Source organism: Oryx dammah, unplaced genomic scaffold, assembly GCF_014754425.2.
Source record: "Oryx dammah isolate SB20612 unplaced genomic scaffold, SCBI_Odam_1.1 HiC_scaffold_15, whole genome shotgun sequence".
In the NCBI taxonomy this organism is placed as follows: Eukaryota; Metazoa; Chordata; class Mammalia; order Artiodactyla; family Bovidae; genus Oryx; species Oryx dammah.
Window position 1 is genome coordinate 9576363 of NW_024070199.1, and position 24141 is coordinate 9600503.

A 24141-nucleotide genomic window follows, 5' to 3' on the forward strand; every position below is an offset into this window, starting at 1 on the left:
ATACTACAGTTTGTTTATTCATTGATCTATTGATGGGCATTTGGATTGCTTTCAAATTTGACTTTTTACATGAATGTATATTTCCTTCTCCTTAGATAAGTATCTAGAACAGTGATGGCTAGATTATATAGTAACTATATGTTTAACTTTTAAAGAAATTACCAAACTTTTTCAAACTGGTTGTACTGTTTTCTGAACTCACCCATCAGTGATTGAGAGTTCTAGTTCTTTAGGATCACTGTCAGTTCTTAGGATGATCAGTTTTTAAAATTTTAACTGGTTTAATAAATATAGTGAAAATGTAGTAGTATCTCATTGTGGTTTTAAATTTTTCTTTCTCTAATGATTAATGATTGTGAATATCTTTTCATGTGCTTATCTGCTACCTCTTACTTTCTTGGTGAAGTGCCTGGTCAAATCTTTTACCCATTTTTCTATTGGATTCTTTGGCTTATTTTTGTTTTGAGAGTTCTTTATGTATTCTAGATACAAACCTAAAAAAAAAAAAAAGATATGTGATTAGCAAAGGAATGCGGTCCCCCCTAAATAGTTTTCTTTCAAGATTTTTAAGTCGTTCTTCTGTCATCCAGCCTCCATTATTGCTACTGAGATTAATCTCTTCTGTGTGACTGGTTTTAAGATCTCTGCTTTGTCTTTGGTGTTCTGCTTATTATGCTATGTCTAGGCTGAGGCATTGTTGTTGTCAGTGGCTCAGTTGTATCCGACTCTTTGTGACCGCATCGGCTGCAGCACGCCAGGCTTCCCTGTCCTTCACCATCTCCCGGAGCTTGCTCAAACTCATGGGCATTGAGGCAGTGATGCCATCCAGCCATCTTGTCCCCTGTTGTCCCCTTCTCCTTTAGCCTTCCATCTTTCCCAGCATCAGGGTCTTTTCTAATGAGTTGGCTGTTTGCATCAGGTTGCCAGAATAGCTCTTATTTATTCTTTTTTTTATGAACTGTTACTTTCAGGACCTGAGAATTCATATTTTTATAAATTATAAGAATTTGATATCCATAGCGCTTTAAATGTCATTTGTTATTTATTTTATTTTTTCCCTGAAGACATCTATTAGAAAAGTAATGGACCTTCTTATCTATCCTCTGTATATTCTAATATTTCTCTCACATTTCCCATTCTGTTTTCTCTTGTGTTGCATTCTGGGTAATTTCTTTGGGTATATTTTCCAGTTCTGCTTTGTTTAGTCTGTTGTTTAACCCATCCACTGAATGTTTTAAAAATAATGACATTTTCTTTCATTCATTCATTCATACCAATATAGATTCTTGGACATTTATTTTATACTTTGGGTATAATCCAATCCTATGTTACATATATATTTACTCAAATTGCTCCAATTTTGGCCATGTTTGGCTGCTCTTTCATGTAACTTTTGTGTTTTTTTGACATGCCCCATTGTAGCAAAATTTTTAAAATTTGGGTTGAGGAGCTTATTCTCAAGATACTCCATGCTCTTCTTGTTATATTTTCTGCCCTGGTACTAGGATCAACCTTTCCCCCGCCAAAGCTCTGGTTTCCTTTATTGAAATCAAGATCTGGTTCCTGTGTGTGCTAGTTGCTGTTGGAGTGCTCTTGCTGCTAGGCCCTCTCAATCTAGAAAAATATGGCAGCTAGGAAATATTAATACACATATTTGATTTATATTTCTATTCATATTTTGTTTATTTCTATCCTTCTCTCTGTCCTTCCCTTCTTTACTTCCAAACTTTTGAATTCATATAGATACTCGCAATTCTAACTTAATACCAACTGTACTTATTCATTACCCTCTGTCATTTGTTGGAGAATGCTATATAGAGGCTGAAGTCATTATTGTAGACCCTTTCATCAGACAGGGTAAGGGAATATGTGTTTTTATAGACTGAGTGACTGAATATAACAAATACTAACCTGTATATATGTATAAGTATTTCTATATGTATTCATTCGTATTTCTGTTAAGCTAAAAATGAGTTTGTAATGATGTCTTTAATCCAAAATCATATGAATCATTGTACAATGCCTTACCCACCCACTTTTTTGTTTGTAACCTCCTACTCTAACAGTGAGAAACCTGGTTCCTACCATCTACCATCCATTTACTTAATTGTTCAATTCTGATTTATACATACAGTGACTTCAACATCGTTGACTTGTACTCCACAAGAAACAAATTTTACCCAACTAGAGTGTAGACTAGGATGCTTTTGTGTAAGTTTCTTTGTCTTTAGTTTTACAGTCTCTACTCATATTCAGGTCATCACTTTATCTCCTACTGCCTTCAGTGACGTTATTTCATTCATCTGTGATATAGTGAGATTCTTTTGTCACAGTCTACTTTTCATCTTGGGATTCCCTGGCCTCCTAAATGATTTTTAAAATTTAAAAATCATTTTAAAATGATTTAAAAATGATTTTTAAAACCATACGTTATAGTTTATTCTTTGTGCTATAAAATTCTTTGGATTTTGACAGATGCTTCCTGTTAGGTGCCAACCAATATAATATCATTACAGAATATTTTCATCACTCTGCTTTACCTATTCAACCCTCCTCCTATCTCCTAGAACTTCTGGAAATCACTGATAGTTTTATTATCTCTTTAGTTGTTTGTTTGTTTTCCAAAACTATATAAATGGAATCCTCTAATATGGAGGCTAGCTACATGCCTGGCTTTTTTAAACTTAGCAATATACATCTAAGACTCATCCATGTTTTTACATAGTTTGATGACTCATTCCTTCTTATTGTTAAATAGTATTCTATGTATTGCAGTTTGTTTATCCATTCACTAATTGCAGGACATCTTGACTACTTCTAATTTTTGCAATTCTAAAGTTGCTATAAGAATTCTCATACAGATAAAAATGCAACTTTTAGGATTTCTTCTATTTTTGTTGTTTTTCTTTTTATACATATTTATGTAGTTCTTTTTTATTAACTAGTATATTTATTTTTGGCTGCACTGCATCTTCATTGCTGTGCACAGGCTTTTTCTAGTTGCAGCAAATGGTTGCAGTGGTTTCTTTTAATTAGCAAAATCTTCCATATACTCATGCATGAAGAAGCTATCTGTGAGGTCATACATGATATGTTGACTTTTCTCCTGCATTTTCTTTACAGATATTCAAGAATTTTATGAGGTAACATTGCTAAATTCTCAAAAAAGTTGTGAGCAGAAGATAGAAGAAGCCAATCAAGTTGCACAGAAATGGGAGAAGACATCCCTTCTTGCTTCATGCCATGACAACCTTCAAAAGTCTGCAGAGGTACATTATTGAAAGTTTTGAAAATTACTAAATATTTGCTTATACCAGTAAATACCAGATTATTTATACCAGTAAAGAAGTAGTAGTTATTAGTAGTGGTAGTTTTAGTAGTAGTAATGATTATTAATAAACGTTATCAAACGATAACAATAGAAACTTAGTTACATACTATACTGCCAGTATTATATACCAACATTACATATCATAATGTACATAATATTTACATATGAAAATTCAGATTCTGCCAAAAGATAAAACCAGGCATAGGAAGAACATGATTCTTCATGTTATATAAGTGAGTTCTGTCATGAATATTGTCATTGTTTGAGCTGACTCAAGTATCAGGCATTCTGGAATTTCAGAACGTGTGCTGATACAATGCAGGAAGGAGATGGAGAGCGAGGTTGGAGAGTATGGTCTAAAACTGTGATCTCTGTAGTAGAGTCATATATCCTGGGGCAAATAAAATGATTCTTTGGGATATAGGAACAAAATAATAGAACTCTCATTTATATTGCTTTTCATTACATTCTTTATAATCTTTTATATTTAGATAATTTATAACATATTAACAGTCATACATGTACATGTAAGAATATAAAGCTATTAGAATTGTATGTGCTCAAATGGTTTTTTGTGGATGGGATTATGGAATCAAAAGTTTGAAGACTACTGTAGGGCTTAGCAGTTACCAAAGAGTAAGGCAAGTTGAAGTATGTCTAGTTTTCATAGCCTAGGGTCAATATGGTGGCAGGAACTGATCAATGATGTTTTTAAGTGGTAGTTGGTACTTTGCAGGCAGGTAGTGTGTGTTGCACACATACACACACACACACACACACACAGAGTCAAAATTGGGGTTGTGGAGCTGATTTGGAAACTACATTGAATCCTAGTGCTAATCAATGGCACTTTGATTGCTGAGTCTTTGAATTGTTAAGTTTGAGACATGTGATACACTTTCTAGCCTGCTCAGAACTGATTTGGAAACTGGGTAAGACTGAGGCTAATGATCAACTTAATTCCTTGAAGAATAAGTTAACAGTGACAGTAATGTGTCAATGCATAGATACCTACTATATGAAGTTTATAAAGTACTTAAAAACATTAAAACATCTTAATTTCAATACCTAGAAGCAATTTGACTTCTTAATCTTTTTTTCTGTACAAATGTGCAGAAAACTAGGACAGCAGCTTGTAGGGTGTGTTGACGACTTTTAAATTGAATGCTATACTAATAGTATTTATCCATATAACATCAATAAGTATTTTTGAAAAATTTTAATGACTATACAATATTCTACCAGTTGGAACTTACTTAAGCAGTTTTACATTAAAAATTGAGGCTATCTCCAGTTTTGTGCTATGAGTAATGTATAATGGCTATCTGTGTATATAAACCCTTGTGTTTTCTCCAGTTATTTCATTAGGGTTGATTTTTGTAAATGAAACTATTGAGGCCAAGGATATTGATGTTTTTAAGGTTTTTGCTACAAATTGTCAAAGTGCTCTGCAGAGTGCTATCAGCAATGTTAGAAAAGACAAATTTACCTATATTCTTAGTAGCATTAGTTATTTAAAATATTTTGTCAAATTAAAAGATAAAATTTGTTACTTAATGTTTTACATTGCAATTATATATTATTGAGACTGACCTGTATTTTCTTATGGTTATTGGCTTGATTTATTTTGTGATTTATTCAAGCTTTTTGTCCATTTTTCTAAGTGATGCTAGAATTATTATGGTTTTCTAAGAGCATTTTATTTATGAAATATGTCATCTTGCAATATTTCTAGTTTGTTGATTACTGATAATTTTACTTATATGCTTTTTGGCATTCAAACTATTTAAAATTTTTATCTGATAAAATTTAGCACCTTTTTTGTTTTTATTCGTCTTTCTTAGCTTTTGCTTCTTCATTCCAGGATTAGTTAACTATTCTATTTTTTTGTAGTCTCATTGCTTTGATATTTGTTCTTTTTGAGTTAAAAAAAATTATTTTTAGTAAATTTCTAGATGCATAGTACAGCACATATACCTAGTTTTGTATAAGATATCAAAGATATGCTAAATTTCCTTTTTTTAAAAAGAATTTTCTTGTTTTTGCATGTTTCCTCTTTTACTATGTTGTATTAGCTCTACCCTCCCCACATACAAGGTAACCCATCTTAATAACTTAGTGTGTTTAATCCTTTAGTCATGTAATATGTATTCATATATAAATATGAATTCATATATCAGTTCAGTTCAGTCGCTCAGTCATGTCCGACTCTTTGAGACCCCATGAACTGCAGCACGCCAGGCCTCCCTGTCCATCATCAACTCCCAGAGTCCAGCCAAAACCATGTCCATTGTGTTGGTGATGCCATCCAACCATCTCATCCTCTGTCGTCCCTTTCTCCTCCTGCCCTCAATCTTTCTCAGCATCAGGGTCTTTTCAAATGAGTCAGCTCTCTGCATCAGGTAGCCAAAGGATTGGAGTTTCAGCTTCAACATCAGTCCCTGCAATGAACACCCAGGACGGATCTCCTTTAGGATGGACTGGTTGGATCTCCTTGCAGTCCAAGGGACTCTCAAGAGTCTTCTCCAACACCACAGTTCAAAAGCATCAATTCTTTGGCACTCAGCTTTCTTTATAGTCCAACTCTCACATCCATACATGACCACTGGAAAAACAATAGCCTTGACTAGACAGACCTTTGTTGGCAAAGTAATGTCTCTGCTTTTTAATATGGTATCTAGGTGGGTCATAACTTTCCTTCTAAGGAGCAAGCGTCTTTTAATTTCATGGCTACAGTCACCATCTGCAGTGATTTTGGAGCCCAGAAAAATAAACACTGTTTCCACTGTTTCCCCATCTATTTCCCATGAGGTGATGGGACCAGATGCCATGACCTTAGTTTTCTGAATGTTGAGCTTTAAGCCAGCTTTTTCACTGTTCTCTTCAATTTCATCAAGAGGCTCTTTAGTTCTTCTTCACTTTCTGCCATAAGGGTGGTGTCATCTGCATATCTGAGGTTATTGATATTTCTCCCAGTGATCTTGATTCCAGCTGTGCTTCCTCCAGCCCAGCATTTCTCATGATGTACTCTGCATATAAGTTAAATAAGCAGGGTGACAATAGCCTTGATGTTCTCCTTTTCCTATTTGGAACCAGTCTGTTGCTTGATGTCCAGTTCTAACTGTTGCTTCCTGACCTGCATACAGGTTTCTCAAGAGGCAGGTCAGGTGGTCTCGTATTCCCATCTCTTGAAGAATTTTCCACAGTTTCTTGTGATCCACACAGTCAAAAGCTTTGGCATAGTCAATAAAGCAGAAATAGATGTTTTTCTGGAACTCTCTTACTTTTTCCATGATCCAGTGGATGTTGGCAATTTGATCTCTGGTTCCTCTGCTTTTTCTAAAACCAGCTTGAGCATCAGGAAGATCACGGTTCACGTACTGCTGAAGCCTGGCTTGGGGAATTTTGAGCATTACTTTACTAGCATGTGAGATGAGTGCAATTGTGCAGTAGTTTGAGCATTCTTTGGCATTGCCTTTCTTTGGGATTGGAATGAAAACTGACCTTTTCCTGTCCTGTGGCCACTGCTGAATTTTCCAAATTTGCTGACATATTTAGTGCAGCACTTCACAGCATCATCTTTTAAGATATGAAATAGCTCCACTGGAATTCCATCACCTCCACTAGCTTTGTTTGCAGTGATGCTTCCTAAGGCCCACCTGACTTCACATTCCAGGATGTCCAGCTCTAGGTGAGTGTGAGTGATCACACCTTTATGATTGTCTGGGTCATGAAGATCTTTTTTGTACAGTTCTAGGTGAGTGTACAGTTCTTCGTGTGTGATCACTAATTTTCTTGAAGAGATCTCTAGTCTTTTCCATTCTATTGTTTTTCTCTATTTCTTTGCACTAACGCTGAGGAAGGCTTTCTTATCTCTTCTTGCTATTCTTTGGAACTCTGCATTCAGATGAGTATATCTTTCCTTTTCTCCTTTGCTTTTCACTTCTCTTCTTTTCACAGCTATTTGTAAGGCCTCCGCAGACAGCCATTTTGCTTTTTTGCATTTTTTTTTTCCTTGGGGATGGTCTTGCTCCATCTCCTGTACAATATCATGAACCTCCGTCTATAGTTCATCAGGCACTCTATCTATCAGATCTAGTACCTTAAATCTGTTTCTCACTTCCACTGTATAGTAATAAGGGATTTGAATGGTCTAGTGGTTTTCCCTACTTTCTTCAATTTAAGTCTGAATTTGGCAATAAGGAGTTCATGATCTGAGTCACAGTCTGCTCCCAGTCTTGTTTTTGCAGACTCTATAGAGCTTCTCCATCTATGGCTGCAAAGGATGTAATCAGTCTGATTTCAGTGTTGACCATCTGGTGATGTCCATGTGTAGAGTCTTCTCTTGTGTTGTTGGAAGAGGGTGTTTGCTATGACCAGTGCATTCTCTTGGCAGAACTCTGTTAGCCTTTGCCCTGCTTCATTCTGTGGCCAAATTCCAAGGCCAAATTTGCCTGTTACTCCAGGTGTTTCTTGACTTCCTACTTTTGCATTCCAGTCACCTATAATGAAAAGGACATCCTTTTTGGGTATTAGTTCTAAAAGGTCTTGTAGGTCTTCATAGAACTGTTCAACTTCAGCTTCATCAGTGTTACTGGTCAGGGCATAGACTTGGATTACTGTGATATTGAATGGCTTGCCTTGGAAACGAACAGAGATCATTCTGTCATTTTTGAGACTGCATCCAAATACTGCATTTCAGACTCTTTTGTTGAACATCATGGCTACTCCATTTCTTCTAAGGGATTCCTGCTCACAGTAGTAGATATAATGGTCATCTGAGTTAAATTCACCCATTCCAGTCCATCTTAGTTCACCGATTCCTAGAATGTTGACGTTCACTCTTTCCATCTCCTGTTTGACCACTTCCAATTTGCCTTGATTCATGGACCTAACATTCCAGGTTCCTATGCAATATTGCTCTTTACAGCATCGGATCTTGCTTCTGCCACCAGTCTGATCCGCAAGTGGGTGTTGTTTTTGCTTTGGCTCCATCCCTTCATTCTTTCTGGAGTTATTTCTCCACTGATCTCCAGTAGCATATCAGGCACCTACTGACCTGAGGAGTTCATCTTTCAATGTCCTGTCTTTTTGCCTTTTCATACTGTTCATGTGGTTCTCAAGGCAAGAATACTGAAGTGGTTTGCCATTCCCTTCTCCAGTGGACCACATTATAATTTATATATATATATATATATATATATCCATACTGGAACATTCACACTTATATACACAGAGAATTTTGCACAATAATGTTTTCTAAAAAAACTTTCCTGTTATTTGAGTGTTTCTTCAGCTTGTCTGGCATAGCTTCATTCATTCTTCTCATGGATGCATAATCTGATGGTGTGAATATGTCTTCAGTTATTCCTCTCTTAATGGTAATTTACTGTTTCCGGTTTTCTGCCACTATAAATAGTGCTGCAATCTGATGATTGTGTGTACAGTCAAACTTACTGATGCTTTTTGTATCTAAAGGATAGATTCTCAGGGATGGTATTATTGGCTTCATGGTATGCATATTTTTAATTTAAATTATGTTGCTGGCCTGATTTCACCTTTCACATTTCTGTTGACACTGCATGTTGGTACAGTTTAACCTCACATCTTTCACAGCAGAAGGTGTCACTGCTCTTTTTAATTTTTGCCAGTTCAGTAAGCTTAGTAATAGTTCATTTTTTTAACATAATTTCCAGTTCCCAGACTATTGGTGAATTTGAGCATTTTTCACGTTTGTTAGGTGTTTTAATCTGCTAATCTATGAATTATTCATATTCTTTTTCTCATTTTTCTATTGAGTATCTCTTTGTGTGAGATTTTTACATATTCAAATTATTCAATTTAGACAATAATGCTGTATATAGATTTTCTTAGGGATAAACGTTTTCCACGAATTAATACATACAGGTAATGCCTTTGTTTTATGATTAGTATCCTTTCAACAAATACATCAGCTAGAAAACTTATTAAAATAAAACCCTTAGGCTGTTTATTCAGCAGTTATCTATAAGATTATTTGATTGAGTCGATATAAATCAGGACTTATAATTGGTTTATGAACAGATGCCAGCAATATAAGGAAGAATAATGAGAAAAAATTCTCTTGGGAATTAGACTTATTCATTTTCAACATAAAAATGAAGATAGGCAAAATATACTTAATATAATACAGGTTTTTCCACATTCGTTTTTAGCATTTCTTTTAATGCAATTCAGCATATCTTATAATCACCTGTTGGAAAGTTCTCAGTCTATAGTAATTTGGATATTGGCCAGTTATATCCAAAATATATGAACATGAACACACATTAACTCCAGTCAGTATGCTTTTAGGTGAGTCTGATTGCTCTTCCTTAATGGGGTATGTGAGGCAAAATGACAGATCTTACTGAAGATGGAACTGGAAAGAGGGGTAAAGTATCTTTATTTGGGGTTTCTGTGACCTGGGCCAGGATAACTGAAGATCTTGCCTTGTGGAGGTCAGCTTTCCAAAGGCTAAGTTTGGAAAGTGAGTCCAAATTAAATTGATGCTAAAATTGTCTAAGTGAAGAACAGCAATTGAGAAATGGAGGGAAGATGGAGTTCATAACCAGAAAAGCTTAGACTAACATTAGGTAGATGCTGAGGATGGAATGTAAATACTTGTCATACTTTTTAATTCTCACTTTGTATCCCCTCCTGTGAACAAACTGAGTTTATTTGAAGCAGCTGGGAAAGATATGTATGCTCCGTAAGGACATCAATCATAAATTTCCATTTTCTCTGATTCCTGGGCACCCACAAGAATGTTTATCATATAATAGGCTCAAGAAGTATATTTTAAACCAGAAAAAGTCCCTCTATGCATCCTCTGGTTCCTAGCTTCAGTCTGGTCATGAGATGCCTTGTGTTTCCCATCATGCTCCTCCTTTTCCGGTCTCTTAGTTGAGTCACCCCATGACGTAGACTAAGAATAAATTGGTGTACCTTAGTTGATCAGAGATGGCAAAGGAAGTCATGGATAATACCTTCTGAATCAACAAAAATGATATTCTATATTGCTGGTACATTGGCTCTAGAAACAGAAATTTCAAAAGTCAAAGGTCTTACCACTAGGATATTGCTTCCTATAATATCCTGATTAGGGGTTTCTCCCATGACTCAAGTGGTAAAGAATCTGCCTGTAATGCAGGAGACACAGGAGACTCAGGTTTGATCCCTGGATTGGGAAGGTCCTCTGGAGAAGGATATGGCAACCCACTCAGGTATTCTTGCCTAAAAAAATTCCATGGACAGAAGAGCCTGACAGGCTACAGTCCATATGGTCACAAAGAGTTGGACACAGCTGAGCACACATATACATATATGTACTAGTACATTTATTTTTAAAAAGATTTTATGTAGACATCCATAAGGTGATGCAGCCCACTCCAGTACTCTTGCCTGAAAAATCCCATGGATGGAGGAACCTGGTAGGCTGCAGTCCATAGGGTCGTGAAGAGTCGGACACAACTGAGCAAATTCACTTTCACTTTTCACTTTCATGCATTGGAGAAAGAAATGGCAACCCACTCCAGTGTTCTTGCCTGGAGCATCCCAGAGACTGGGGAGCCTGGTGGGCTGCCATCTATGGGGTCGCACAGAGTCGGACACAACTGAAGTGACTTAGCAGCAGCAGCAGCAGCTGCCTTTCAAAATCTGTGACAATGGAAGAAAATGCAAAAGGAGCTATCTTCTCACCACTGCAGTCTACCAGTCTGAGGCAAAAATCAAGAATAGTGGATGAAATAATTATTTTTTATGGATTCAGTATTTAACTTAGGGTTCTGATGTTTTTGGGTCTTTTTGTTTTAGTAGAGTCAAATCAATCTCTTGAAGTATTTTGACAATGTAAAGAGAAAATCTGGTAGTATAAGAATGAATATTTCACAGCAGATAACCATTGGATTGGATAGTTTAAAGACATCCTCTGACTACAATATGTCAGTGTTACGTTATTGCTAAAGAAGTGTTACCATCCCAGTAGAAGCTCCACAAGGAGGGACACCACTGTACGCTGTCTAGCATAGTGCCTGGCACAGATGAATATTAAAGAAATATGGTAGGGCGTAGAAATTTTCACTTTATTTTTCTGAGGATCAACATGATCTTGGTATGAAGCCTTAAATCTGCCAAGAGGCAGAAAATATAATCTTAGTCAATTCTAGGTTTTCTCAAAGACTTCCTGCTTTATACTTAATCACTCCCCCACTTTTCCTGTACAGTCTATTTTTCTCTCAGAGGGAACAATTCCCTGGGGGCACATAGTTCGCCACTGCATCTCAGTGAGAGCAGAGATATTGTATAATATTGTACATCAGTGTGTTGATGAGAGTGCCTCAGTGACTATTAATGGATTGAATAATGCTGATGAAAGAGACATGCAAGGAAGTGATACTGAGCAGGACCCTGTGGAGGCTCCTGGGCACAAAACTCTACCTGTGTCCTTCATTTTTCAATTACAGGAAATAAGCTTAATTCAGCCTCCATGGCATTCTCTGAGTTCTAAGAGGCAGGTTCAAACAGTTGTTAATTAGGGAAGGGAGGAAATTTAAGACAGGCATGGAGCAGTCAAGAGAAGCAATAGGGCCTTGGGACAAGGCCTTGGTTCTCCATCAAGGGATATAATATCTTTGAGCTGTTTTGTAGATGCTGAAACCCCCACTGGGTGGGAGAAGTTAAAGTTAACAATGGTCTGCTGTCCACAAGCAAGTAAACCCTAGACCAATGTGAACCAGAAGGTTGATGTTGCTGACTTCCACTTACCTCATTACCAACCATCAGAATAATGTCCATGAGCTGATCACTTCCTCTTTGATCCATTACTTTAAAAGTTTTCATTGGTACCTGCTCCAGGTTGAGACACACAGTCTTGAGGGCACTAGTCTGCTGTGGCTCCCCTTTGCCTGGCGAAGCAATAAAGCTATTCTTCTCTACTTCACCCAAAACTCTGTGTGTGAGATTTAATTTGGTGTCAGGATACAGAGCCAAATTTGACTTCAGAGGCATCATGGCCATCAGTCAGTGTCTGTTATGAGATAATTCCCATTGGGGCTTTTCCTTCCTAATCTTTGGTAGTCATCACTCCTTTAAGTTGGCATTTGTAGCTGAGACACATTTCCACCTGGTCTCCAGCTTTAAGGTTCACTTTACCATCTGTTCTTCCTCTTCATTCTCACCACTAAGAGTCTTCACTTAAAAAGAAAATCACCACCAATACCTCTCATAGCTACATGTGTGAAAACCAGAAAAATGATCATTTGGCTGTTTCTTGCTCTTTGGGGGCACAGTGGGATCTTGTGAAGCTGCTCAGGATTTACTCTCTGGATTTTCCTCTACTGTTGTTTCTGCTTTATTCTCCTTTGCCCTTTCAGTAATAGGCAACTTCCTTACAGGCTTAGGGTCAGGAGAAGGATGCAAGTTGAAGTGATTCTAATAAAAGTTTTCTTTTTTTTTTTTTTCTTCTCTCACTCATGTGAATTTTTTTGGTCAGAGAGAGGTGGAGTATGTATATGTAATTGGGAAGAAACAGATTCCATTTGACTGTATATTCTTACAAATCCAGTCTTCTGCCTGGACTATGGCTTTGAATTTAAAAACAAAAATACAATGTCTATGCTTTCTGTTGTTATACCCCTGGAAGTTCTGGAGACCTCTAATACAACAACTCAAATGTGGGATGGTTAGGGTAAAAAGAATTGGTGAGGAATACCCATTATTAATAAGTCATTCTATGCTTCTGCAACAGATGCAAAATCTTTCAGCAAAGATTTTCTTCATTGGTAGTAGCACATATCCTAAAACTTGAATCTTAATGCCTGACTTGCTGCAGGAAAACTTGCTATCAAGAAAAAAGGACAGTAGATAGAAATTTCTTAATCAAGTTCTGAAAAATAAGAAATGAAATGAAGCCTAAAAGTCTCAACAACAGTTTTTCCCCCTTGTTTTATTGGAATATAATTGACATACAGACTGTGTAAGTTTAATGTGTACAGCATGACTTCACTCACCTATATTGTGAAATGATTACCTCAATAAATTTAGTCAACATCCATTACTTTATATAACTACCCCCCCCCCAAAAAAAAAGGAAAAAGCAGTTCTTGTGATTAAAACTTTTAGGATGTATTCCCTTAACAACTTTCAGATGTACCGTATAGCAGCATTACATTGTAGTCATGTTGGAAATGCTCTCAAAAGGTGTCTTGGGAATAAGACAGACAATTAGGATGGCTTGGCAAGGCAGTCTTTACTTCCACAGAAGGGTGCCCGATAGTCAAAGGTCTGGGAGCAAGCACACAGAGCAGAAGTCCCCTCCGTTGTTGTTCCTGAGACGCAGGTTTCCTCTGGCTCTTCTTAGGCTGGGAGTCACAGACACAATCTTCTCGGATGTCACCTAAATTTTTGATTGGGTGATTTATATTAACTATTTTCCCCATCCTTTTAGTTCTTTGTGCATGTCCAGGATAAAGCCCACAAAATTAACCTGCCCAGACAAAGCCTGCTAAATTAGACCGCCAAAACTTTCTTGTGAGGACGGAGAATCAGGAAGTGAAAAGAACAAAGGATTGGCAACTAGCTGCCATTTTTGGAATCTTATTTATAAGCCAGCTGTATACCTTTCTGTTCAACTATTCTAAGAATGTTGAGCTGAATATTCTATTCTGTTCAACTGTATCTAAGAATGAATCACCTTTTATTTCTTATAACTTCTCCTTTGATAGAAAAGATCATATCTTTCTTACAGTCATCATGTTGTACATTATATCCTCGCTATTTATTTATCTTCTAACTGGAAATTTGTACCTTGTGAAACCTTTGTTTTTAAAAGATAATTGTGAAAAATGCTGCACGTTTTGCCTTGCCATTTGACTCAGTAGTTCTTTGATATTTTGGACTCTGTGTTATTCTCTCTCTACTTCAAAATTTTTGCTATAAAATAAGTCAGAAATGATGGAAAAATAAGACTGGAATCTTGTAGCATGTGGTGTGACATTGTGTCATATTTAATATAATTTTAAGTGACTGACTTTCTACTGCTCTGTTTTCAAACAGTGTACAAGAAATCTAGAAACCTTCACAGAGGTGAGGGCTTTAGCATTTCTGGTGGAACATAAGACAGACTGTGTCAAACTCCTTTGTCAAAACCTCCCAGGATCTTCTCACACAGACTAAAGGTTACATTCCTTAAGAGTTGTGACCCCAGTTACCTCTCAGATCTAAACCCTGCTCCTCACTCACTCCTGTCCCTCCTCTCTAGCCTCTTCACTGCTGCTCAGACACTTAGAGCTTTGAATTTTTCCACTTGCTTTGTCCTTAGGCTGAAATGATATTTCTCCACAGAGATGCATGGGGAAGGGGAGTTGCCTCTTTCAAATCTTTAATGTCACCTTCTCCTTGATTCCCACCCCATTCTATTAAAAATATCCTTTTCACATATCCAGAACTGCTGTTATCATTCCTTGCTTTGTTTTTATTCATAGCATTTTTCATTATCCATCAGAGAGGCATTCTGTTGTTGTTAAGAGCTAGCTACTGTGAGACCATTTCAGTTTGAATCCAAGTTCTACCATTTACTGGCTGAGCATTTTGAGGAGATTACTTAATCCCACTGTATCTCAGCTTCTTCCTCTAAAATGCAGTTGTCATAAGAATTAAATTTTTGTTTTCCCTCACAATGAAATATTAGCTGCACGAGGGCAAGGATTTTTGTCTATGTGGTTTCTCGCCTTTATTCTAGCACCTAGAATATCTCTCACATTTTATCAATTACTTGTTGAGAAATTTAACTTTATGATTTTGACTTATAGCAAGTTTTCCTAAGAACAAATATTCTAAAAGTTTGCTCCACCTTTTTAGCTGGGACTATTTGCATCTTCCATGACAGCTAGCTGTATTTTTAAAACAAATGCATAGAGCAAGCGGCAGTTGATAGAATGACTCACTCATCCATTAATTCTTTCATTTAAATATTTATTGTCTAAGCTACTGTTTTTTGTTAGACTCTGTGGTAGATAAATTAACTGGGAGACTCTGAAATTTAAAAAATAGATTTTTTTTTTTTCCCGTTGACTCCGACCTCAAGAGGCTTGTTTCCCAGTTGAATGTCTGGGCTTTTAAGGATGATTCCATGGGGATGGCGACTGAAGCACTAACCTTATAGGTTTGTAACTGAGAAGGGTTAATTTTGACTCCATGCTGAATCTGTTTCTCTGGCTTTAACCCTTGTTTTGCTGCTTTTGTTATTATAAGCATACAATGGCCTGCCTCAGGGAATCCTGCCCCCCTCTGCCAGACCCTTAAACAAAAGTGCTTTTGTTTAGCTCACAGGGAAATAACCGGACCCTGCCCACCTGTGAAGAACTGTGACATCCTTAAGTTCCTTGCATAGGGAGTGGTGCCACTTGTCAGCTTGGCTCAGAAATTCACATTGGGAGGGCCAGAATCAAGGATAGCTGTGACCTCCTTTTTTATTAATATTGCAGGAATTATTCCATTTCATACCACCTGTGAAATGGCTATAAGGAAATGAAACAAACATCCCCCTGCCTGAAGCTTGCCGTTCTAGGAGATATTTGCCAGAATTAAATGGTCTTTTTACTCTGTTTTCCTCACCTCTTCCCATCTCTGACCCATAAAAGAACTGGCATCGAGGCCCCTGTGCTGTGTGCTTAGTTGGTCAGTTGTGTCCAACTCTTTGCAACCCCATGGACTATAGCCCGCCAGGCTCCTCTGTCCATGGGGATTCTCCGGGCAAGAATACTGGAGTGGGTTGACATGCTCTCCTCCAGGGGATCTTCCCAACCCAGGGATCGAACCCAGGTCTCCTATATTGCAAGCAGATTCTTTACCTTCTAAGCCTTAAGGGAAGCCCAAGAATACTGGAGTGGGTAGCCTGTCCTTTCTCCAGGGGATCTTCTGAACTTGGGAATTGAACAGGAGTCTTCTGCATTGCAAGCGATTTCTTTACCAAATAAGCCACCAGGAAGCCCAACCAGGGCCCTACAAGATGGTTATTTTGAAACTTTAGTCTGTCATCTTCTCGGTCAGTCAGTTTTCCAAATGAAATCATATTCCTTGCCTCAACACCTCATCTCTTGGATTATTGGCCTATTGTGCTGTGAGCAGAATGAGCTTGGACTAGGTAACAGGTTGTTATAGTTTACTCCTGACACAAGTTATATGACCTTGAATAAGTTATTCAGCCATTCTAAGTTGTAGGTTCTTAATAAGGCAGGGAGAATATTTGTACCTTCCCTAAGTGCTTTGAAGTTATTATATGAAATTATCCAGGTGATGTGCTTATAGAATGTCTGATACATAGTAGGAATTCAGTGATTTTTATCTACTATTACTATTGCCTTGAAGGTAGAAATCAGCAAAATGAGGTAATAGGGGACCAGATTGTATACAGTCTTGTAGGCTATTGGAAAGATTTTACTCTGAGAGAAGTGAGTAACCATCAGAAGGTTTTGAACATATTAGTGACTTAATTTGACTTTCCCCAAAGTCATGCAGAATCTTATGTTTTTAGAAATTAGAAATATGTTTTATTTTGGCCTGGGTTGGCTTGACTCACTAGTTTCCACAGGCTTCTTTCCTGTACCTCTATATTTAGTGTGTCTTGAAGTGGATATCAAGGCCAATGGAGTCACTGTTTTGGATACTATAAAGTCCCTGTCGTGTCCCGATGACTGATTTCTCCCTTGAAACAGAAGCAGGTGAGCCCCAAAGTAAAAGCTTTGACATAATTTTAATAGTATGTAGTTTTTAAAAGACCTAGAGGTCAAGGTTTTAGAGTTTTCTTGACTTGAGATAAAATGACATTTACTGTTTGTGTTCAGCCTGGGATCATTTTAAATATAAGCTTCACCTACTAGTTCTTGAAATGTCATCTTGGATGCCTAAGGGAGAGATCTCTCTTCTCACTTCCTCAGCATGTATGTGATAAAATTCTACCTGTTTAACATAAAGTCTGATTTATAGAAGGTTTTTGAAAATGTAGACCTTTTTTTTTCTTTTTTGCTGCTGCCAAACCCCATTAAAATATTTAACCTGTAATGTGTGTTGATGGGGCTTCCCCGGTGGCTCAGACAGTAAAGAATCCGCCTGTGATGCAGGAGACCTGGGTTCGATACCTGGGTTGGGAAGATCCCCCGGAGAAGGGAATGGCTATCACTCCAGTATTCTTGCCTGGAGAATCCATGAACAGATGAGCCTGGAGGGCTGCAGTCCATTGGGTTGCAAGGAGTCGGACACGACTGAACTATTAGGCACACATGTTGTTGGTATCACAAGTAGCGGCAACCAAGTTGTAGCAGAGCTGTTCTGGGTTGAGTTGTTGAAGTTTTGAAACAAGATGGAAATTATTTAATCAGCCTTTATTTTAGGAATACAACAAAGACATTCCTTGTTTTAAACATTTTAAAATAAGCATATAATTTGCGGTTAGATTTTGTTTGCTTTTTAGGTGATTTTTCCTGAGCCGTAAGTGATTTCTTTCTCTTCTGTTTTGTTCTATGCTGAGGCAGTATTGCTCTCTTACCTGCTAACACTGTTTTAACTGATTTTAGCTCCCAGGTATGGTGGGTTTTCTATATTTGATTCTTTTGAGAAAGAAGTGGACATAACATCCTCCCCACTTCTGCTTTAAGTGTTTATATATATTATTTTTTATACACTCTATTTTTTTCAACAGAGACTGTGTAACTGAGCTGAAGCCTGCAGTTCTAACTTGGTAATAGAAAGAAAGCATTTTTATATTACTGAACAATTACTAAACCATGTTGCAATAACAGCCTTGGGCTGGGAAGGAGGCAGCTTGGCAAAACAGAAAAATTGAGGCTTCTGAGAACTCTGTGCTTAGATTTTGGTTTTGCTGTCTGTTGATTGTGTGGCCATGGCCAAATTACTTAACCTCTGTGTATATCAATTCCTTTATCTGTAGAATGTTAAAATAATAATGCTTACCTCATAAGATTGTTGTGAAGTATGAATAATACATAAGGCATATAAAATACTTAGTACAATTCCTGAACCTAGTAAATGCTCCATAAATAGTAGCTATTTTGATATGAGCTTGTGGAAAGTCCTTTCACATCTCTGAGTCTCATTTACTTCATCAGTAGATGGAGGAAAAATATGCCCCTGCATATTCAGTTCAGTTGCTCAGTCGTGTCTGACTGTTTGCGACCCCATGGACTGCAGCACTCCAGGCCTTCCTGTCCATCACCAACTCCCGGAGCTTGCTCAGACTCATGTCCATCAGGTTGGTGATGCCATCCAACCATCTCGTCCTCTTTCATCCCCTTCTCCTCCTGCCTTATGTCTTTCCCAGCATCAGGGTCTTTTCCAGTGAGTCAGTTCTCACATCAGGTGGCCAAAGTACTGGAGCTTCAGCTTCATCACAGTCCTTCAAATGAGTATTCAGGGTTGATTTCCTTTCTGATGGACTGGTTTGATCTCCTTGCAGTCCAAGGACTCTCAAGAGTCTTTCCCAACACCACCGTTCACAGGCATCAATTCTTCGATACTCAGCTTTCTTCATGATCCAACTCTCATAACCATACATGACTACTGGAAAAACCATATCTTTGACTGTATGGACCTTTGTCACTAAAGTAATGTCTCCGCTTTTTAATATGCTGTCTAGGTTGGTCATAGCTTTTCTTCCAAGGAACAAGTGTCTTTTAATTTCATGGCTGCAGTCACCATCTGCAGTGATTTTGGAGCACAAGAAAATAAAATCTGTCACTGTTTCCATTGTTTTCCCATCTATTTGCCATGAAGTGCTGGGACCAGATGTCATGATCTTCATTTTTTGAATGTTGAGTTTTAAGCCAGCTTTTTCACTCTTCTCTTTCTCATCTAACCCTTGCATGTTGGGGATAAGCAAATGAAAGGATATATATAAGAAAACTTTGAAAATCGAATTATATAAAACTGCATTATGTTAAAATGTGTGGTAAAAATAGGATTTTGTTTTTTTTCTTTCATCATTCCTCCCTGGGGATTCAGATCAAATAAGAGATGAAAAAGTATATTACAAAGCAGAAGTATTATGTGAATATAAGATAATTTTACCATATGTCTTGCAAATATCTTCTCGTATGCCCATTGCTGTTACTTGGAATTCATTCCCTGGGTTTTTTGTTGGGGCTGAAGAGGAGAAAGAAAGTATTAGTAATTCCTGTTAAAATATGCATACTTGCTGTAAGACAATTCAGAAAATACAGCTGTTAGCAAGCTCTTGCATGAGCTTGTCAGAGCTCCATATTGACATTTAAATAAGAGCAGAGGTTTTTGTTTTGTTTTGTTCATTTATCTCTTTGAGACAGTGGAAAACGAGTAATTATTTGGGGTGGGGAACCTGGTGGAGAGGGGATAAATGATGGTAAATGGGAATTAACGATGAATGGGAGAGCTGTAGAGTGGAGAAAAGAGGCAGAATTAGAGAGAAGGAAACTTAAAGGTTCACACATAAGCTTTAAACTACTAGTTAATCTTTTTGTTATACCACCTTGGCAAGAGGTACAGAAATTAGCACTTGTAAAGAATAATGAAACTGTCTTCCCTTCTGTTCCCCATCCCTTTTCTCCCTTTCTCGCCACCCTCCTCTTCCTTCCCTTCCCTGTCACTTACAGAATATCTGCTGTGTGTAGTGTCTTTAAGCTGCCACTTACCTTTGCACACAGCTGGTTTATAAAAGTGAACCTCAGAAACACCTTTTTTATAGCCTCAGTTCTACCCAATTCCCTTTGGTTGTACATTCACTTGATTGTTTCTTCCAATCTTCTAGTTCCTGACCTGAAGACTAGTTATTCTCTTCTCCTTGGGCTTGATCTCTTTCTTTGGTAGTGGTGGCCGTGCATACGTGCTTGGTCACGTCTGACTCTTTGTGACCTGACTACACAGGTGCCTGCCAGGCTTCTTCTGTCCATGGAAGAATACTGGAATGGGTTGCCATTTCCTACTCCAGGTAATCTTCCCCACCCAGAGATCTAACCCACATCTGCTACATCGGCAGGAGGATTCTTTACCACTGTGCCACTTGGGAATCCCTGTTTTTTCTTTATATCAGTTACAAAGATAAGGAAGACTAGGCTCCTAATTCGATCTTATACTTTAGTAGGAGTAACTGTGTCTTATATGTGTAGACCATTATGTATTTGAAGATGTCACTTACCTTAGTTGATTCTCATAATTGCTTAGTGAGCCAGGTGAAGTTGATGTCATCGTCCATATTAGAAATGAGGAAGCTGTGCATAGGCAAGCTGTCCAGGATCATGTTGTTAGAAAGTGAGGCAGTTAGGAGTTTGGCTTCAAGGCAGGGACTTCCCCATGACACTACAGGAGAAAAAGAGCAGTTTTCACTAGAATATTGCTGATGGTTTCATGGCTAGGTAGCTTTAGCACTGGTCTTTGTGTTATGCTTAAGGCTTTGGTTGAAGTGACAAGTTTTCCAGATATAGAAAACTTATCAAAAACTTGGAAGAGTAATAAAACTTTTTGCCTATAATTCAAGTCCAGACTAGGCACTTCTAATATATTATTTTCTAATCTTGATAACAATCCAGCAAGGTAAGCATTTTATTGATTGCTCATCTTGTTTTAAATAGAATTTGAGGTGGTAGGTCGATATTATTATTTCTAATTTGTGGAAGATGAAACTAAGCCTCAGAAAAGTTAAATAACTTGATCAACATCAGCTGTGGTGTTGTGAGGATTAATAAACACGTGCCTGACATCCCATGTCGCTTCCTAGAAGAGAGCAGAAGGGCTTTATGGATAGTGAGCAGTTGCTTCAGCAGACAGGGGAGGCGAGACTTAAGACTGATGGGTGATTTGAGCTGATTGAAAGCTTTAATTAAACAGAGTTTAGATACTCTTCTTTAGGCAGTTGTGAACCATAGAAAGTTTTTGTTTAAGGAAGTAGCATTATCAGCTATGCTGAGGAGGGTTAAACTGGCAACATCACACATGGTCGGTTGGAGAAGGGAGAAACTGGTGATAGGGAGACCAATTAGGCGGCTACTGCACTAGAAAATATTCAACTGAATACCTGGAGAGTTATGCATTTCCCTTCTTAAGGATACTGAATTTTTCTTTACAAGCATCATTTCTTCTGCATAATAACTTGACTTGTAAAGAATAAAATTATGTCAAACTTAGAAAATGCAGTCAAACTAACTTGTAATAGAGAGGACCACCCGAGTGGCAAAATTAATTACCTAGGGAAACCTGTGAGTAACTTACGGAGCTGGTGGTTACTTTGCTGAGGTTGAATGTTAGCTCAGCTTTTATCTCTGCATTATTTAAAGTAATAATTTTCTTTGGAGGATTTTAGCTAATCTTCCAATAATCTGATCCAGAACAGCAAAAGTACTTCAGTTTTCTACCTAATATTGCTCAAATGTAGTGAAAGTGGATCACATTCATACTTACTAGAATCACTGGACCTTAAATGATATATTATTGAGATAGTGTGTAGATATTTAACTGTAAAATCCCACTAATTTTAGTCACTTTGAAATTTCAAGTTTTATCTTTCTGTCTGTTCACAATGCCACTGGTCCAATTCAGTCTTTCACAGAATCTTGCTAAGAGATTTCACAACAGGCTTCAAATTGATCCTCATAATTTAGTCTTTCGTTTTGTAGTTCAACCCCCATAATGCAATAGTTTAAAAACTACCTATTGATCCTTATTGATTACTGGCTGTTGTTCCATTTCCTTAACATAGCATTTACCTTGGTATAGCCTTAATGGTCTGGCCCAAACTCAAGTGAAGCCTAATTTAAGCCTTGTTCTTGTTATTTCTCCTGTCTGGAATATTCATCTCTGTTTTCATCTGGAAATGTCCTACTTTAATCTTTTAAAGGCTTAGTTGTCTATCAATCACCAGTCTTCTAATGACCTCAAGAAGAACAGATGCTTCTCTGCTGTGTGCTGCCCAAGGCCTCTGTTAGAGTGTTCACTGTATTTTATTAGAACTAGTTGCTCAAATGCTTCAACTGTTAGATTTTGAGCAGCCTGATAGCAAGTATTAAATGTCTCCATGGTGCTTCCCTGCTGGCTCAGTTGGTAAAGAATCCGCCTGCAATGCAGCGGCCCTGGGTTTGACCCATAGGTCAGGAAGAACCCCTGGAGAAGGAAATAGCAACCCACTCCAATATTCTTGCCTGGGAAATCCCATGACAGAGGAGCCTGGTGGGCTACAGCCCATGGGGTCACAAGAGTTGGACACAACTTAGCAACTAAACCACCGTACAACTAACTATATTGGTTTTTGTTTTTCCTACTGATTGTTAGGCAATATGTATTCAATAAATGTTTATTGAGTGGGTGATTGACTATATTTTCCTTGATATATGAGAAAAATGTGATGTTTTTCTGTCTATATATAATATAGATAGTAATGTACTACTACTATACATTCCTGCATATATTACTATATATATGTACATTTCTGTATACATGTATGTAATACTAGAAGCATGTCTTGAAATTTCTTGGTTGATTCAGGGAAAAGATACTAGTCCTAGATAAGGAAGTTGTTAGAAGTATAAAAATGAGTCATGGTGGTTAACAGCTTACTGTGTCCTTTAAAGTAATTATTGTGTGGCAGAATATAAGGCAGTTATGGGCTTAAAATGATGTCGTGTAGTTCTACATCTTTCCCTATGCATGAACCTTTTAGCAGATTGTGTTGCTATCAGAGTCAGTGATGTTACTGGGTCATTAGCAGTCTTGCAGAGAATGGTTAGGTTGGAGGGACTATTCCCTTTCCTGCTACAGACTTGATTTGGGTTGATAGCTCATCTCTTTTAATAACTTGTTCTCTTTAAAAATTCATTTTTTGCCATTTTTGCAATTATGCAGTTTTACAATGACAATGCTTATTCAACAGGCAGAGTATCTTGACAAAAAAGATATAGAAGTCTTCACATTCTCTCAGATTTTGCTCCCATAGAGAAAGGAGCTTAGAGTATATGTAAGGGGTCAATCCAGTTCTAAGATATTATGGTCAGAGAATGAGATTTGTTCATGAGGTAGAACTATCAATAACTTGATAATAAAAATGTAACTGTGAAAAATATTTCAAATATTGATACTCTACAAGCTTGATGTCATATACAGGTGTATAACATGAGGTGTAACCTATATAACATTAGATCCAAAGAAGTCTACCTGCTTAATACTTTGTCCATGGAGGATTTATGTGGAAACCTCACAGGATTTGTTATTTTTATCAAGAAGTATAGTATTGCTTTGAATCAGCTTAGTATTTTTCTCTTAGGGAGCTTAGAACTTTCCACATTGTATTATAGTTATTTGGGAGCAGAGTAGAAGTCCCGTAAAATATTATGGACTCAGGAACTGTTCTGTGTATATGGCTTGTGTCCCTGTATTAGTACTAGTTCACATCCCTGCATGGACTAGCCATTTAGTAAGTGTTCATGCAGTATATAAATTTATTGTATTATTGTCTTATCTAAAAGCCCTATAGTTTTGAAGCTATATAAAAAATATGAAACTGGGCAGTAGCATGCACCCTAAGTCACTTCAGTCGTGTCTGACTCTTTGTGACACTATGGACTGTAGCTGGCTAGGCTTCTCTGTCCATGGGATTCTCCAGTCAGGAATTCTGCAGTGGATTGCCCTGCCCTCCTCTAGGAGATCTTTCCTACCCAGGGTTCGAAACCACGATTCTTATGTCTCCAGAATTGGCAGGCAGGTTCTTTTCCATTAGTGCCACCTGGGAAGCCTCAATTGAGAGTGTTCCAGAAAAT

General features: G+C 37.5%; 1 protein-coding gene across 6 annotated transcripts in view; it reads left to right on the forward strand.

The window, feature by feature from the left end:
• The window catches only part of DLG2 (discs large MAGUK scaffold protein 2), a 2338778-nt gene that overhangs the window by 339286 nt on the left and 1975351 nt on the right, over nt 1–24141 (forward strand). For all 6 annotated transcript variants that reach the window (XM_040255566.1, XM_040255568.1, XM_040255582.1 and 3 more), the window contains one exon: nt 3124–3269. In XM_040255566.1, the coding sequence (XP_040111500.1) occupies nt 3124–3269 (146 nt within the window). The remainder of the gene's footprint in view (nt 1–3123; nt 3270–24141) is intronic.